The sequence below is a fragment of the Coenobita brevimanus genome, chromosome 65 (assembly GCF_032717465.1).
Source record: "Coenobita brevimanus isolate Jiangsu-jjx chromosome 65, ASM3271746v2, whole genome shotgun sequence".
NCBI lineage: Eukaryota > Metazoa > Arthropoda > Malacostraca > Decapoda > Coenobitidae > Coenobita > Coenobita brevimanus.
In genome coordinates this window covers 40,525,365-40,544,315 of record NC_137018.1, presented here as the reverse complement: position 1 = coordinate 40,544,315, position 18,951 = coordinate 40,525,365, and the positions used below count along the sequence as shown (strand labels likewise).

The window sequence follows — 18,951 nt, the reverse complement described above, 5'->3', positions numbered from 1 at the left end:
TGGGATATAACCGGCAGTTCTGTGCAAAATCTGGCATTGAGGTGTATCAGCCAGCTTGTAAATGGTAGCCAATCGGCACTTTATTTCTGTGTTACTGTACTGTATCATTATTTTATTGTATTTTATGCTTAATTTTCATCCTTTACTCATGGGAAAGTTGTTAGTAGAGAGGTTCGAGACAGATGGTAACACAACATCCAGCTCAACGCTGAATACTGCACCAATGGGGAGTACTATGCAATATGCAGGCTGTTGTTTTAACCAACGTCGGGCTTTGCTGAATTACAACAGATAATTGAGAGTTTACTGTACGTGCATCTGTGACTGTTCAAATTATTTTACTGCATTTAACTGTCTTACTGCATTTAACTGTCAAGAAATTATGATAGATCCTGTCTGGTGACACAATATTCACAATGTTAAACAAACCTTATCACCAGAACCAAGCCTGGCCCTCCTGACAGTGGTCTTTGTCTGGGTCCATCCAGCAGCATCCTGAACCACAGTTTCATCCTGTATTGTTCCCTGGTCATCCTCAGAGTCCTTACGTTCTTTTTTCACTCTCATAGAACTGCGTAGCTCCTCCTGTCGGTTCCTTTTCAGACTGGAGTTACGCTGGACACGGGTCTTGGGTTGGCATATGCCTGTAGCAGATTGCTTGGGAGGACCTTTTGGTGGCGAGGAGCTGGACGAGGCTACTTTAGACCTTTGTCCTGGGGACTTTTCATTTTCTGGCTTGATTTCACACATTCTTCTGACATCTCGTGTTGGTGATGCTTCCTTGAATTTCGACTCTACACTGTGACTTTTCATCTTGTTCCCCTTCCTGACAGCTGTTTCATCAAAAACATCACTATCAAAATTTTTTATTGATGATTTTTTTGTATATAAACTGCTCTCATTTCTCTTTACAGATGGGGTGTGTTTTGTAGATAGATTACTGCAGTAGTTCTGTGTTATATTATTTAATTCCTCAGAGAAACTGAGTTTTGGCTTAAAATCAAAACTTGAGGGTTCTTCAGCTGCAAAATTCCTTTCCTGCGCTTCCTTAGACAAGATTGTCGATAAGGAAACAGGGCCACCATCCCTGTCTGGTGATGATCTGTTTGACACTACTGTGGCCCTAATGGATGATCGCTCATTTGAAAACCGTGACACAAAAGAATCATCATTTTCAGAGTTCATTTTACCATCATCATTCATTTCAACTTTCCCCTTGGGTGCTTTTAAGTATTCTAGACTTCTTATTGGAAAGGAATTTTTCTCACATGACACACGTGACGCATTACAGGAGAGGTCTGCAGAAAATTTCTTGCCAACAGGTGAAACTCTGGTAATATCAGTTGGTCTGTTCTTATGGCCAGCATTATTACTCTCCTGATTCTCCCGCCCTGATGACATTGCTTTTAGTGTAACTGATGGCCTACCAAAGGTGAAAGGCTTGAACTGTGAAGGCTGCCAAGAGCATGAAGTTTTCTGGACAGTCTCATCTTCACCCTCCATTTTCGTGCCCTTCCATCTATCTTCATTCCTCTCCTTATATCTGAAGGACGATCTAACTGTAGAATCATGTGGATATTTTGAAGTCTCCTTTTGGTCTGTCTCCTTATAACTGTCATTATATTTATTTACAGGAGGTGATGGTGCAATATTTTCTTTCTGCTCCTTTGTTAGAAACCTTCCTTTACGATCTTCTCTGGCACTGGATTCAAGTATAACATCCAGTTTAGAGGCTGGGTCCAATGAATCCCTTTTAAACATTCTTTCTGGCGTTGCTCTAGGGGACCCAAGAGGAGTGGATGTCAAGGAGGAGGACCTGGAAGAGTCACCTAGAATGGAAGAAAGACTTACAGGCCCTCTTGTGGGTGTTAGTTGTGGAGAAAGATCATGAGACACAGCATCCTTAACTAAACTTGGAGATGCTGGGGTGACAGGCAAGGATGGGTTAGAAAGGTGAGGCAAGTTTATTGATTCAGATGATGATTTTGTTAAATATGACGGGAATGACGCTGGTTTTGCTATGTTTACTGCTGATGTTGAAGATAAACTCTTAGATGACTGAGGAGAAACTGGTGAGGAATAATGTTTTTCTAATGACGTGACAGTGTCATGTTTTGTCCACTGGGAGGTTGACTTCCTTGCTGGAGGGACAGGAATTACTACCTCAGAAGAGTGAGAATCAGGATGCATAATTGGCTCTATTTTCTTAACAGATCTCAATGGACTTGGAGATGCCTTATGTTCCTGTAGCACTGTTGTTGTTTGGTCAGAGGATATTGAGCTGAGCATCTTATTCAGCCATTCTTTTCTGTTTTGGGGATCCTTGATGCTTGACCTACTAGGACTCCCACGCTTCTCATGATGAAAAGAGCCCTGAGAACTTTTGTCTTTCTCTTTTTCCCATTCTCTTGACCTCTCTCTTGCTGAGTGCTGGGAAGAAGCAAAAGATTTTTCATGGATGCTGATAGGTTTGGATGGAACTGGAGATGAGATTTTATATGGATCAGAGGTACAATCTAAGTCAGGTTTTGACTTGGAAATTTTAGGCAACTGAGCAATAATTTCTGCAGATTTGGGGTAAGAAATTTTTTCTTTACTTCTGTCTCTTCTCCTATCTGGTGATGAAGATGTGACATTGGTCTTCTTTCGACGTGTTGGTGAGACTGATGACCTATGTTTGAAGTTGGTCTTGTCCAGTGATTCCCTGTTTGCAATGGAATTCTTCCAGTTACTTTCTGTCAAGATCCTGTGTGAAGTTTGATCTTTCTTGTCCTCTGCTGGGCGTGACCTGGAATGTGACCTTCGAGGGCTGGGACTGGCCTTGCGGGTGGGTGATTGACGTCTGGGTGAATCTCTGCGGCTCAAGCGATGAGACTGGCAACTATGATTGGTGCCAGGTGATGCTACTTTCTTTACCATGTAAGGAGATCTCATGACAGTAGGCACATCCTTAGCTACATCTCCCTTTCCTTGAGGATGAAAAATTTCTGGAGAAATCTTTTTAAAAACAATATCATCCTTGCCATCAACAGTTCCATTAATGTCTGTTTTTTTGTCCCTGCTGAACATGGACATGAAACTTCCATGCATCTTCACTAGTTCCTTGATCTTGGCAGAAACAGGTTTCATAGAAAGGTTTTTGTTTATACGATTTCGTTCTTCCTCCTCTAGCCGCTGCCTCTGCAGGGCCTCCCACTCCAATAAGCTTCCTCTTCGCCTTTCCTCCTTCCTACGTTGTGACTCCTTTCTGGCTTCATCATCTACAACTTCCACTCTCACCTGGTGCACTGTATGCTGAGGGCTGATGTCAGTACATTGATCCTCACCTTTCCTCCTCTCTCCACTTACGACACTCTGGATACTTTGCTTAGTTCTGGCTGGCTTGGTAGGTGCTACTGAGGGTTGGGCCTGGGCCTCTTCTGCCATTTGGTCATTGAAATAAGTGTTAGATGACTTGATGTGGCTGCTCTGCTCAGAGAAGCTTGTTAAATGGGTGACATGACCATTGACAGTTGTTCTGTTCGATTCACCATCACGAATATCATTTGGATTGGATATTACAGTAAAAGTCTTGGATCCCTCTGTCCTCCTCATATTCTCTGATTCTTTTTGTCTTTTGAGATGTACTAATGAGTCTCCGTCCATGTCCCTGAAGGTGGCCTCTGGACGAGTCTTCTGGTCTGAGCTGAAGGTGAAGCTGAACACCTTGGCTGGGGGCCTGACTGAGTCATCTTTACAATCATGGGGTATTCTGCTGGTTTGGGAGGTCTTGGAGGGGGTGTCTCCCTGCTGTGACGTGGAGGCAATGGTGGAGGCTGAGGTGGGGTCAGGTTTGGAGCAGGGCAGCTCTTCCTCCTCTGCTGCTGTAACACAACACACAAGTTTAACTCAAATGTCACATGGAAAGAAAGAGTACAGTGCAACAGTTCAAAATACACGCAACTAACTTTGCTGGCTACATTCAGGGTAAATATTGTTATGCCAGTGCTGTACACTGATACTCAAAACACATTAACAGATGATAATTCAAATTCTCAGAGACTTATCTTGTGTATAGCTGTCAGCAATTTTGGGAAAAAAAAAAAAAAGGACAGGGAGGGGGAGGTCATATATACTGTGCATTCAAACTTTAAAATTCCTGACTCTACCTCACAGGTAGTAGAACAGTGAATTACTGGTTTCTTAATAATCAACAGTGCAACACAGCCACTCAAATTTTAAAAGGAGTGTACCTGTCTCATGCATACCTCCACAAACTTCTTCCACCATTTACTTCTATCACTGACTGCCACTTTTGTTCCCCCAACTCCTACTTTTCACACATGCTTATAAGAGCACAACCCATGCATCCTCACAATAATTTTCCAAGCAACCATTATATACTATAAGTTACTAAATAACAATGATGCTGCTGTTGTTACTGCTGTTTTTGGTAAAGCAGGCAATGTCATATTCCAGAAGCTGCCAATGGTGAGCTGCTTTTTAACATTTTTTCAATGTAAGCATCTGTTGTTGCTGTTCTTCAGTTGATATTCACTGATAAGTATTCCAGGTGTGTCTCTTATGGTAACTTTGTGATCTGTTGTCTGGTAAGTGGGGCTGGCATCACCATCATCAAAAAAGAGGTATAATATGACAACTAAATCAGACACAAACTGGACTGTAAACAAAAGTTTATAAAATTTGTGGGACTGAAGAGCCATCTTTGTGTTAACTGTTATGTCTCCACATCAATTAAAATGTCTATAGATTCAGAGATTATAAAAAGACAGGTCTATAAACTAATGATGTGGATATTCTAAAACTCAGCTGACCTCAAAACACCATGGATAACAAAGGCTTTGTTTACAACAACTGTGTCCACCCACATCTTCAGAGCAACACCCAAGAATACATCGGTGATTAGATCTAGTGATGAAAGGACGAACCCTGAAATACCAGAACTTGAAGAATTTCAGGGTACGTCCAAGGAAATGGAGAAAAAATTAGAGGAGACAGTGGCAGTGGAGCAGGAGGTTATTAAAAGGCTAGAACTGTTAGAAAAAAGAATACAGGTAATTTGAGAATTTATGGATTTTGGTAAAGATAGCACAGATAGCCTGCTTTGGAGAAGAGACTAGCTGACAGGGATGATATGAGGAGACGGGAAAGATGTAGGCTGAGAAGGAATTGGTAGAATATATGGCAAGGGAAGAAAGTCAAACTAAGAAATTAAAAGAATGAAACATTAAAGAGAGGTACAAGAGAAAATCAAGTGAAAACAGAGAACATGGAAAGAGAAATGAAAAATATGCAGAATGCATGGCAGATGGATGAAATAAATAGAAAACTTTCCTTAAATGAAATAATGAACAAAAGAGGACTATGGAGAGATTGGAGAGAGAGAAAAGGACTAAAAAGTGAATTCTGAAGCAGAAGTATTAGATATCATAAGAAGGAGAACATAGTGAGAGACAGTAGATAAGGAAAAAAATGTGTGATTGTGTTCAGAGATCAAGAAAATAAAATATGAAATAAAGACGAAAGAAAAGAGGCAGAGCAAAAGAAAGCCCATGAACTGATTAAGAAATTAGATATGGTACAGAAAGTAATGGACAGGAGGAAGAGACTGAAAGAGTGTGGAGGGTGGGACAGTACTGACAGGGTGGGGCAAGGACTGTAAAAATTCCGTTCAAGTCAGGAAGAAGAGACTGAAAGAGTGTGGAGGGTGGGACAGTATTGACAGGGTGGGGCAAGGACTGTAAAAATTCCGTTCAAATCAGGAAGGGTGGCAGAGGAAGTGTTGAAATTTTCATGGAGGATCAATGAGGGAGAAATACAATGGAAAAGTAGTGAAAAGGGATTTGAATCAAGAAGGAGGAGAGAAAATAACAAGTTTAATATCAAAAGCAAAGAAAAAAAAATGGTATGAGAACAGCTGAACATGCTATATTTTTTTTTTGAGTAATAATAAAAATAATAATATGGTAATAGTAGTAGTAATAATAATAATAATATGGTCTTTTGTTTCTCAACAGGGCCAGTTCTTCCATCGGGAATTCGCTAGCACTCAATACACAACACATATACATTATTTTTAATTACCATAATTGTGACATCTCCCATATACAATACAAACTTCATCAGTTAAAAATATGAAAGTGGCAATAATTAAACCTATCATGATCCATCACAGTACCACTCTCCAGGTCGTAGCATTTTCAAAAAAGGAAGGCTTTCAGTGGTCTCTTAAAGAATTCAGCAGAAGAGAGTTGTCTCATGGACAGAGGCAATCTATTATATAATCTAGGGGCTCTACACACAAAAGAACGATAAGAGAAAGATGACTGGTGAATGGCTCCAGACGCAAGGAATCATCATCACTATATAACATACCTGGGTGTGCCGATGGAAGCTTTAACGATTCAGCAAGATACCTTGGTTCACCAATCTTGACAGCCTTGAATGTAATAAGGCACAGTTTAAATTCATTTCTAGCTTTTACTGGTAACCAATGCAGCTCAATTAAGAATGCGGCAGTCGAGGTTCTCGGGGGGAGACCAAAGATAAGCCGTGCTGCCTTTTTCAACATAGACTGAGCTTTTGTTAGTACATTATTTGGAAGACCAATCCACAAAGGATTACAATAATCAACAAGAGACAAGACCACAGCACGGACAAATGTTAAGAGGCAACGTCTATTCAGGAATTTTCTCACGGAGTACATTTTTCTGATATGCAAGTTACACCTCTGGCAACATGATTAATATGTTCCTTGTAATTTAACTTTGAATTAAACACCCAGATTTTGAACAGAACTGACTGGATGAAGCTGTACCACACCAATGTTCAAAGCCAGTACATTATCAGTCTTGTCATCCATTCTGTTTCCTCTGATGATGATGATCTCAGTTTTACCATCATTCAGCATAAGTTTCCTCCTTGCTAACCAGATCTTAATATCGGACATTAGAGATTCAAGCTTAGTCCTGATATCGCTAATATCTGACATCTTAACACAGAGCTGAGTGTCATCTGCATAAAAATTATAAGACATGTCATGAGCATCAAGTAAAGATGATAAACTACTTGTGTAGACTGTAAATAGAATTGGACCCAAAACTGATCCTTGAGAGACTCCAAACAGAAGGGGAACAGAATCAAAGATAACGTAACCAACAAACACTTTCTGAGATCTGTCTGACAGATATGACTTAAGGAGCAAAACAGCACTATCACGAACACCATAAAAATACAGATCATCCAACAACAGTTTATGATCTACTGTATCAAAAGCTGCAGACAGATCCAACAGAACAAGGAGAGAGGACATCCCACTACAGGTGTTCACCACCAAGTCACTATGAATCCTTGTTAATGCTGTTTCAGTTGAATACTATTTTCTGTATGCTGACTGGACAACAGGAACAACTCTATTATGTTCCAGTAGTCATAAGGGTTGATCAAGTATGGCCCGCTCAATAATCTTGGATAAAAAAGACAGGTTAGAGACGAGATGATAATATGTCATGCTCTCGACATCAAGACCAGGTTTCTTGATCAGGGGCCTAAGCAAAGCACATTTCTCAGACTGCACAAAATGACTTTCTATGAAGCATCTATTTATTACATTGCAGATGAAGTCTGCTGCCTGCTTATACACATCAGGCAGTTGTGACAAGTTACATGGATCGAGTGGACAAATTTTTTTAAGTTCTCTGATATAACATTCAACTTTATTTACATCCAGTGGATGAAATATTGAATGCAAATGACCCCCTGTGCACTGTGATTGGAAGGTAACTGAGTACACTTCACTAGAAGAACTGTTGTCATAATCATTTCTTATGAGAGATATCTTACTTGTAAAAAATGAAACAAAGTCAGAAGCCAACTGGGCATCAGATACAGAAGTTGGTTTAACAATCACATTCCTCTGACCAACCAAATTGTTTACTGCTGCAGACATTTTTTTTTTTCACCACCACCATAATAATCAACTTAATTTTGATAATACCTTGCTTTTTGGGCTTTTACAGTGTGAACAACTGCTTTTCTCGCAAAAACATAATGCAAAGGAGTTAATTCGGTCCATTGCAAATGCCACTCACATTCTGCCTTTCTACGTTGTCTATGCAAAGAATTAATGGATGGACCATACCACAGAGAATTATCACGTACAAGGATTGTTTTTACTACCTCAGGACTATAAGGGTAAAAAATTAACCTAAGATCATTGCTTTACAGTATATATCAACCAAATCATCAGAAGAAAGATATGATGAATCAATATACTGTAGTTTAAACACTGAACAATTTCAAGACACAACAAATGGCGGTCAACGTTCCTGTAATTTCTGAACCTGATAATCTTTTTATGAGGAGGGGATTTTGGGATATCGAAACTAAAAGTGATCAGAGCATGGTCAGAGATGAGGAGGTCAACTGAGTCAACCTCCACATTTGAACATTCCTGCAACCAACAGGGGACAAGATCATGTCAAGGACATGTCCCAAGACATGAGTTGGATTACTTACATAACTGAAAAAATTATTCTGGGTGATCAACTCAAGGAATTCTGAAGAAAATGGTTTTGGCTGCGGACTATCAACCCAATAACTGAAATCACTGCAGACAAGAAGTCCTCCAGATTTAAGAGAAAACACTTCAAGAAACTGCCCAAACTCCTTCATAAAACCTCAATCTGTGCCCAGATGACCTGATCGATGGACAATTGCAATTCTAATGGTATTCTGATGGGAACTGAAATGACGACAACGGAAGGCATCACAACACCCCCAGGGGGTGACAACGGAGGGGTAAACAGGGCACATGTGACATCTGTGCGATATGGACGTAAGTCCCACATAGCCGCACGCCCCTATTCCCCGCAATGCACCCGACGCGAACACCTCAGTCCGGGTGCATTACCCTTTCACTGACCCAGCCTGCATCAGGGTCAGGGTGGAGCTAGAAACATAGCTCCAGGCAGCAACCCGGTGACAGCTGGTAGCTGTGCCCCTGCAACGGCCAGTAGCTGTGCACTAATGACGGACAGTAGCCGCACCTTAAAAGCAATGGCCTGCAGCCGCGCAACAGCAACAGCCGGTAACCATACCCTTAAGAGACAGCCAGCAGCCGCTCATAGTGCTGGCAACCCCCCTCTGCAGAACCCGTGATAGCCGGTTGTCGTACACGGGGAGAGAACAGTACACCCTCTCTCCTTCTGCAGTTCCCTCGAGGGGCACAACACCGGTGATGGCCAGCAGCCGCACCAGTAGACGAGGGATGGCCCGTAGCCGCCCTTCGCCTACATGTCGCCCCTCATATGGGACTTCAGCAACAGCCGGTAGCCGCGCCCGCAAGCAGGTGACGGCCGACAGCCGCACTTTGTCTGTGGTCCCGTCAGGGAGTCAGGCCCTGGTGACAGCCAGTTGCTGCACCGACAGGAAAGGGACAGCCTGTAGCTGCCCTCCTCCCATTGCCCATGGGACCTCGGCAATGGCCGGTAGCCATGCCAGGGATGGGCGTCTTAAAAGCCCCTCACCCTCTTCGACTTCACTACCTGAGGGAGACCCCTGTTCGAGCCACCCCTCTGGTGGCAGAGCAAGTCACGCCCTCAGCTCCCCCGACCGAGGCAGCCTCCAGGAGGAGCACCTTTCCATCCAGGACTGGTGGAGAGGACCCATTTTGACCCCGGGGTTACACTCCATCCAGCTGGCGCCAGAGGGAGACCAACGCCTGTCAGACTCCTACTGCCCGCAACGCCGCAGCCCTACCTTGACGGCGAAGCAGCAGGGCAAGACCGCAGCTGACAGGCCCTCCACGCCGCCCCTAGCACCCCAGGGCGTGACCTATCCAGTCCGGAGGAGGAGCGACGCCCTTCGTGCACTGGGCGCCTGCAGGAGAGCCTTCGGAGAATCTTTGGCCACAGTCCCGAGGGCCAGACCCCCGTGCCAAGCCCCTCCAGTGCAGGGCCCTTCACCACGCCTGACCACAGCCCATCCCGGAGGATGATGCCCTGGATAGTCCCATGACCCCTTGACGAGAGGACATCTGAGGGGATGAAGCTGACACTGGGCCGCCACACCCCACCCTCCTTGGTTGGCCCGCTCCCCTGCCCCACATCCCCATGGTGACTGTGACTTCTCTGTCCGCGACAAGAAAGTGAAAGTGACTGCATGAGTGTAAAGTACAGTGACAGTGTCTGAGCAGCCAAACTCTAGTGAAAGTGACAAGAGACATAACCAGTGTACAATGCGTGACAGATATAGAATTACTACAAAGAACAAGCAGCCCCAGAACAAAGTGCAGTAAATCAGTGTGGATGGGATATAAAAAAAATTTTGAAATGATTGTGAGGATCAGAAGAGAGGAAGCAACTAAATATGAAACGAATATATAGTTGTGGATATGTATGGAAATGATCCAAAATTGTTTTACAGGTATACAAACAGTAAAATGAAAATTAAAGACAGAACTGTATGATTAAAAGATGATAAGGCTATGAATGAGAAGAAAACATGTGTGAGATTAAGAATGAGAAATTCCAGACAGTATTTGTAAAGGAAGGAGATTTTCAGAGATTGGAACTAAATCATTAGGGCATGGTAAATTAAATAAAAGAAGTTAAATTTGAACCTGACAAGCTTCTGGAGTTGATGAAAAATAATGTAACCAAAGCCATGGGACCTGATAACATATCTGGTTGGGTAATCAGGGAATGTGCTGCGTTAGTAAAACCAATATACAGTCAGTCCTCCCCTGACGCGGTTTGCTGTAAGGCGATATTGCTCTATCGCAGCACGATTTTGTGGAAGGAAATAAACATTATAACGCAGGCACTGTTAGCGTAATGTGGTAATTTGAATCAGGCGGGCTGTGATGCGGTGTGGGTGGTGCAACCTCACAATACTTGATGTCACCGCCCTCCAATCACGCTTCGCCTTTCTCGCTCTCCCAGCCATCCAACCAGTCAGGACCCCCCCAACCTCCCTCCTGCCTCCCGTGTTCCCCACTCCTACCCACACCATCCTCCTCAGTTTGCCTCGTGTTATAGTGTGTGTTCTCCCTCTCTACCTCATCTCCGGCAACGTGTGTCTGCTCTTTTCCTCACATAAAGTACAATAAATAAAATAGTTCTATTGACAATGTATTTTTTATAACCACATTAATGCTTTTAGGGGGTTAAAAATGGGGTGTATAAAAAATTTTGTACCACAAGGAGGGAAAAAGTGGACTTTGGGCATGCATGTGGAAGGAAATAGGGGTTTTGAAGAGTCCCTGCAATACGATATTTGCCAAATGTGATGTCGGTGTGGAAGCAAATACCCACGTTATGGGAGGACTGACTGTATTCCTATGAGATGATAAAATGTTCTCTCATGGAGTGAGATTTGCCAAGGGACTGGAAGGGAACAAATATAGGACCAATACATAAGAGAGGTAGCAGGGAAGTGTCTCTTACAAGTATTGTTAATTAATTGTGTGAAAAAATCATGAGGAAGGGATGGGCTGCTCCTTTAGAGAAAAATAGGATACTAACCTCTAGGTTGTTTGGTTTCAGAGAAGATACTTCATGTATTACAAACTTGTTGAGTTTATATGAAAGAGTTAGTACCGTAATGTGTTATATGAGAGAGATGGGTGGGTGGACTGTATTTATTTGGATTTCAGTAAAGTGTCTGACAGAGTATCAAATGAGAGGCTGATCTGGGAATTTAAAAATAATGGTGGCAAAGGTGGTGTTTTACGAAATGGATGAGGAGTTATCTCACTGGGAGACAGATGAGAACTGTGATTAGAGACAAGCTTTCAACATGGAAGGAAGTGAAAAAGTGGAATGCCCAAAGAAGCGGTTTTAACCCCCATAATGTTACGGGAAGATGGTGTCTGGCAATAGACAGATGGATGTTCTGATATAAGTAAATGCTACGCCCAACGAAGCTTGAATACATATGAATATGTCTGCTGATGATGCAAAACTTATGAAGAAAATTGTAGATGATAATAGCTGCAGAAAGCAGCAAGAAGATTTAGGTCAATTGCATAAATTGAGCCAGTTACGGAAGATTGATTTTAACACTACAGTAAGTGTAATGAAAGGACACAAGTCAAGAGTAAGAGCACCAGAAATTACTTATCTGAGAAGGACATGTGGAGCTACATGGACAGACAGAGAGACTGACAAATGAGGGAGTAAAGGAGCACTGTGTAATAACCAGGACTGAAACTTAACAAATTAATCACTGGTCTGGCCGGGATTTGACCTCAGGCCCTCACGCTTTATACATGTGCACGTTACCACTAAGCCAAAGAAAGGATCCCCCACATTGCCATGCAATGCAGGCTTTTATACACCCCATTACATCACTCCCCCCCCCCCCCCCCCGTGATTAATTTGTTGTTTCGAACACATGGTAGCATAGCGCATTGGAGGCCACCAATGGGGGTGCTGCGGACCACATCGGAGAGCTCAACCCCCAGGATGTAAGGCTATCAACAACTTCATTGTCCTCAAGGCCTCACCTCACATCCCACATCACTGCTAACCAATGTAATAACCAAGACTGAAACTTAACAAATTAATCACTGGTCTGGCTGGGATTTGAACTCAGGCCCTTACGCTTTATATGCGTGCACATTACCACTTAGCCAAAGAAAGGATCCCCCACATTGCCTCTATGCAACGCGGGCTTTTATATACCTCATTACAATGGAGTGGATGTGGATGTGATAGAAAGCATTATGAGAAATACACTGAGGTGGGTTGGTCATGTGGAGAGGATGGAGAGTGAGAGGCAAACTAAGAAAGTGTATGTGAGGGGGGGGGGGGAGGAAGACCAAGGACGAGATGGAGGGGTGGAGTGGAGAGGTAAATGAGAGAGGGGGGGGGTGTAAGTTGGGGGGAGGACAATGAAATGGCAGGGGACAGGGTGACACGGAGGTGATTTATTTGTGGCCACCCCTTATGGGATTGAGGCATCTGGCTATAGATACAGTAAATAGACATAAGTGTAATGTAACTAAGATGGGCATAAATAAGAGAAGGCCAGATTGGGATTACAAAATGGAATAGGCAGATATCAACAAAGCTACTCAGGAGATAGGCTTGGATGTAATAATACGAGAGGGACTATCACCAGAGGAGCATATAAATATGATAACTAGTGGAGCACATATCTAATGATTAACATAAGGACAACATTTAATTATATGAGTGAAGAAATGCTAGGTAAAATGATAATGACAACAGTAAGACCAAGATTGGAATATACTGCCATGGTGTGGTTTCCCCACTTAAAGAAACATATACCATAAATAAATTACAGAAGGTGCAAACAGCAGCTACCATAATGATACCAAGCTTAAGAGACTGGAAAGACTGAAGGTAACTACATTACAAGAAAGAAAAGAAGGATGAGATAGGATAATGATGTACAAGTGAATGTATGGTTTAGAGAACACTGATAGAGAAGATTAAATCATAAGGGCTGAGGGAAGAACAAGAGGATGTAGTTTTAAATTAAAGATACCAGCTTGCCCGGGTTATGAAAGAAAATATAGCTTTCCAAACAGAAGTATAACCACATGGAATAATTTGGATGAAAAAGTGGTTTGTGCAATGAATATCCATGCTTTCAAAGCTAAGCTGGACAATTATATCACTGAAGGTGGGGCAACATGAGCTTGGCTCAAATAATGATGTACAAGTGAATGTATGGTTTAGAGAACACTGATAGAGAAGATTAAATCATAAGGGCTGAGGGGAGGACAAGAGGATGTAGTTTTAAATTAAAGATACCAGCTTGCCCGGGTTATGAGAGAAAATATAGCTTTCCAAACAGAAGTATACCCACATGGAATAATTTGGATTAAAAAGTGGTTTGTGCAATGAATATCCATGCTCTCAATGCGAAGCTGGATAATTATATCATTGAAGGTGGGGCAACATGAGCTTGGCTCAAATTCTGTTGAACACAAATAGTAAACACACTTATATACATACAGGGTTCCAGTCTTTGGTTCCTCCTTCCTTACATTAGAAAAAAAAAAAGAAAAAAACATACATATAGCATAATCTTACTATCAACCCTTTCAGTATGATAATGTATTTTTGTATTTCATTCTTCAGATGATTTTATTCATCTGTGAAATGTTGTATAGCAGTGAAGAGGTTTATGAAGGCTACAATCTAACTGATCCAGTTTGGAAAGTCACCCATAAGCTGAGAAAATAATCTGGTGGTGGCATGAACAAATATTAAATATATGACCATGCTGAAGGGGTTAATAGTACCATATGCTCTTGTATGTAGCTACAGGACGAAACACAAAAGACATGGTAAATATTCAATGAGATTTTCAAGTAAAAAGTTAACAAGCATGTTGGAGCCTTTAAAAAAAAAAAAAAAAAAAAAAAAAAAACAGTTCCCATTATAAGTCATGGATGTGCTCCAAGATGCCACAACACTTTCCATACTGCCTATTAATGTTCTAAGTGAAATAAATTGACACACCAACTTTCTATATGGCAACAGAATTTTAATATGCAATATTTCTGCAAGTTACTTTGGACATTTTTCACACAATTGTTACTTTAAAAAAAAAAAAAAAAAAAAAAAAAAAAAAAAACTGACACCAGTTTAATGAATAGTGGAACTTTAAAGTGTAATGCGTATATTTTTTTTTACATTACCTGTACTTTGAAGTTAACAGCAATAATGAATGTAAAACAGATGACTTCTAACGAGGACCTACAGTACCAATAATGGGTACAGTACAATATCTTTACACATAATGATGCTGAGCATGAAGTAACTGAGTTATTTATTCATAATTAGGATTAAGAAGGCTGGTAACATTACCTGCAATAGTTGCATACAGACTGTAGCAGCTGAAGGCATCACATCTGACCTTACCTCTAGTAGCTGGTGTTATGCTGAGTGGGTGAGAAGCAGGGCAAGCAGGATGTGTGGTGTGTGTTGGGGCTTGGGGGGAGGACACTGATCTGCCGCCATCATTACTCTGATTGGAGGTTTCACTTTTTTCCTCATCTGCCTCATTTGGCATGGGCACAACTGGGTTCATGGCAGCACCTAACACCTTACAATAACCACTTTCCTCCTCAATACTAAGCTGATGAACTGTACTTGGAGCTGAACTGATGTCTTCACTGAGGGAAGTGGTTGTGGAACTGCACAGGGTAACAGCAGATAATCCAGTGTAGTCAGTGTCAGACACTGTGGTGTCTGATGAGACTGGGTAGGATGAAGCATGGTGAACAATATCTATGTATGAAGTCACAGTGTCATATGAACTGGCAACTTCAGTTTCACTACTGGTGGTCACAGCAGGTCTTGCAGGAATACTATCACCTTTTGGCTCTGCAAGTAACAATTTCAAATTTTTGTCAGCACCACCATTCACACTTAACCTAGCTCAAGTCAAGCAAGCATAGCAAATCTATGAATAAAAAGAAGCTGTACACTGCTTGTGTGTTTGAATGTATTGTTGGCACTACAAGGTCACACTGTGTACAAAAGGATGTATTTTTTCTTTCATCGTGGCTCCTCTGCAAGTTGCTGGTCACGCATGTCCATGTGATTCGTCTTGCATGATTGTCTAGCTGTGTGAAGTCACTGCAACATCAGTACAACATTGTCACTGCTTGTACTGGTGTGAGTGTCTCTCACTCTTATTAAACACAAACACACACAGATATACCCATCACACCACTTGTAATATTTTGTATGTGCACTTCTGTGCACAACCTCCATAAAAAATACTGTATACAGTATCCTGTATTTATGAAAACATACATTAATTATAGTACTGTAGTTTTTTCTGCACTAAGCTTGAGTGTAAAGAATTAAAGAGATGCCAGTTAGTGGGTGTTAGTAGTAAAGTCTCTTCCTTCTGCCAACTGGCCTATGAGTTCCATCCAGTTATCCACTCCCTAGTGCTATCTGGCTGAAAGATGGTAGTGGAGAGTAACAGGAACTTCAAGTGCTTTCTCTCTTCTCTCAAATCCCAAGTCTGTCTCCTTGTGTGTCCCACGCAGCTAGCAGGTCAGGCAGCACTAGTGAAGCCAGGCAGGACTGGGGCGGTTAGTGAGGCGAGTTAGGAGGGAGGAGCGGGCCAGGGCTGCAACGGTAACATACATGGTGTGGGTTAGTCCCCACCCTCCACCTTCACTACACCTACACCATACTTTCATAATCACTAAACATGCACAATGAAGGCATTAAACAGTAAAACAGGCTCTAGTTACAGAATTACACTTCAACATTCTTGAATGCACAACAAAAATACCTACAACTCTATTATAAACAGGTAATAAATTACCAAAACAGGTCTTTCCATTTTAGCCAAATGTGCAATCCTGGTATATTACAGTGAACTCAGTTTTGGGCCTATTCATGCATATTATTTGTATCTGAGGTGAAAGCGATGTCTGATTTGACCATCAAAGTAAAACTGAGGTTTTGGTAATGATTACTATCCCACTTATATAATCTGTAAAGAACACATGCAGCTGGAGTAATAATGTACTTAAAAATGGTGTGTATGCTAAAATAACTCCCACAGTATATACAAAGTGCCATAAATACTGAATACACTACTGTACTGATAAACCAGCACAGTGCTGTGCACATAAATTACAAGCTTAAAAGTGAATTATGGAGATGAATTTGTGCACTGAATTCTTGGTTCACCAGCAAGTACTGTATACATCGATATAAATTATAAGTAGAATACTTCAACATCATAAAAAGTGTGTAAGGAAGGTGCCAAAGTTACTCAAAAAGGAGTGTCTGGCACTTAAGTATTTTTTTTAAATAACAGCTCATATGATGCCACAAATCATTTGCATTTAGCCTGGGTAACTACATTGTAAGGGATGAATATCAAAAATTAAATAGGAGTATCCAGTGCTCCAGAATGTTGCAGTGGAGGTTAATTAGCTCTCAGACAAGTCTTCTCAAGGTTTGAGATAGGCTTATTTGATGTCATACATGTAATATGGGTTTTGAATGCAACTGTTAAGTAGTATCTTTACTTTCACTTCATGTGGATGACTGAGGAAAAAAATACTTTCTTTAACTCAGTAAAGAGACAAAAGATGACATAACAATATCTGATCCTATATGAAACCCAAAATATATTTTCATATCTGTAACTGATATTTAACAATGTACTGCACATAACCAACATCAAAATGTAATTCCTGTAGCAATATGTACTGTACACTGTAACTTCTGTCAAAATGATCTTATACTGTAATAAGTACTGTAAACCTAAAATTATGAACCTCACATTATGAATGCAAAATACAGTACTGATATACTGTGGCAGCTGATATAAAAATACTGGTCCTGTTACCAACCAGTGTACCAAAATTTTCCATCCATCCATCCATCATCCAATCCCATGTCATCCCATAAAGGAGCATGGGAACCTGGGGCTAGGCAAGTTGGTCCTGACATTTAAGATGAGAGTGACCAGCCTCACTCATCCCTGAGTGGCATTATGTGAGCAATAAACACCAACCACCCCTTGGATATACACCTACACAGGCTCAAGTCAACTGGAACACCTTAATTACCCACTAAACCACCAGGCACCATAATTTAGTTATATGGTTACCACCCAGCATAGTAAATGGTTTCCTATGGTGATGCACACAAGCCAAAATGACCAGCCAGTGTTTACCATTGCTGTGATCATTGCTTTTCATTCTAGTTTGTGCATGAAAGGCCACTGAAACACCTTTGTTATTGCCAGATAACAATGCTAGTGCATAACAAGTAGTGCAGTGTGCAATATTAAGTGTAAGTGATACCTTTTTGAGTGTGAAATACTGACACTTGTGACTTGGAAATCGTGTCAACCTATCGTAACCATCATCTTCCTTTTGGGCCTTGTGCATGAAAGGCCATTGAAACACTATTGTTTGAGTCAAGAAACAGTGCAAATACTAAACAAATAGTGCAGTGTGCAATATAAGTGAAGTGATAGTTTTTTGTGTGTGAAATACTAAAACTTGTGACTTGGAAACTGAGTCAACCTTATGTAACCATCATCGCCCTTTTGGGCTTCTACACAGCTGAAGCCAAGATGCCCACCCAGTGTTTACACTGGCTGTGATCACTGCCTTTCGTTTTATTATGTGCATGGAAGGTCACTGAAACACCATTTCTCTTGCCAGATAACAGAACAAGTATTTAATAAACAGTGCAGTGAGTGATATTAAGTACAGTGATACCAAATCTTTTTGTGAAGTGGCCGTTCAGGCCCTCCATCTATCCCCCACCCTAGGGGCCAGGGGACGCTAATGACAGCTTGTACCGGCACTGGACAATCTTTAGGTGGGTGGCAAAGGTTTTTTAGATCACCTTAGGCTTCACAGTTGAGGACACCCTCCCTAATCCCAATGACCCCATGTAATATTGACACTGTTATGCAATAATTCGTTATGCAATAGGTCTTCAATTGACGCAACCCTATCACATAAGGAGGCTGCACTGTACTCTTCTTGAAAATGTATCTACAGCAACAGGGTACTGCAAGCTGTTACATGACAGATTTAGTGTTTTTTTCTGGGAATAGTTGGGATGACAATGATAAAACAAAAAGAAAATTATATACATGCTGTTACAGTGAATTTGTCTGTGACAATGATCGAAGGTATACTTGTACCAAGTAACATGCTTAACTACATCTTATATCCATGCACATAAGCGAGTGAATATTTTACAGCACACATTATCTCCATGCACTGTATATCAACTTCCACAGAATATATATACATCTATCTCATCTTATCTCATCAGCCATTTGCATGTCCACTGCAGGACCAGCCTATCCCTACCGAAGTGCGGACAATACAGCCAATGTATCATATATATATAAATCTCATCTCGTCTCATCAGCCGTTTGAGTGACCACTGCAGGACTGGCCTATCCCTA

General features: G+C 41.5%; 1 protein-coding gene across 1 annotated transcript in view; it reads right to left on the bottom strand.

Annotated features, from left to right (window-relative positions):
* LOC145404980 (uncharacterized) overlaps window positions 1-18,951 on the bottom strand; it is a 65,563-nt gene that overhangs the window by 23,473 nt on the left and 23,139 nt on the right. The window contains exons 5-11 of the mRNA XM_080276483.1: window positions 14,896-15,365; window positions 9,797-10,130; window positions 9,099-9,374; window positions 6,898-7,014; window positions 6,376-6,483; window positions 4,825-4,929; window positions 430-3,863 (exon numbers count right to left, since the gene is read on the bottom strand). Of these exons, the coding sequence (XP_080132609.1) occupies window positions 430-3,863; window positions 4,825-4,929; window positions 6,376-6,483; window positions 6,898-7,014; window positions 9,099-9,374; window positions 9,797-10,130; window positions 14,896-15,365 (4,844 nt within the window). The remainder of the gene's footprint in view (window positions 1-429; window positions 3,864-4,824; window positions 4,930-6,375; window positions 6,484-6,897; window positions 7,015-9,098; window positions 9,375-9,796; window positions 10,131-14,895; window positions 15,366-18,951) is intronic.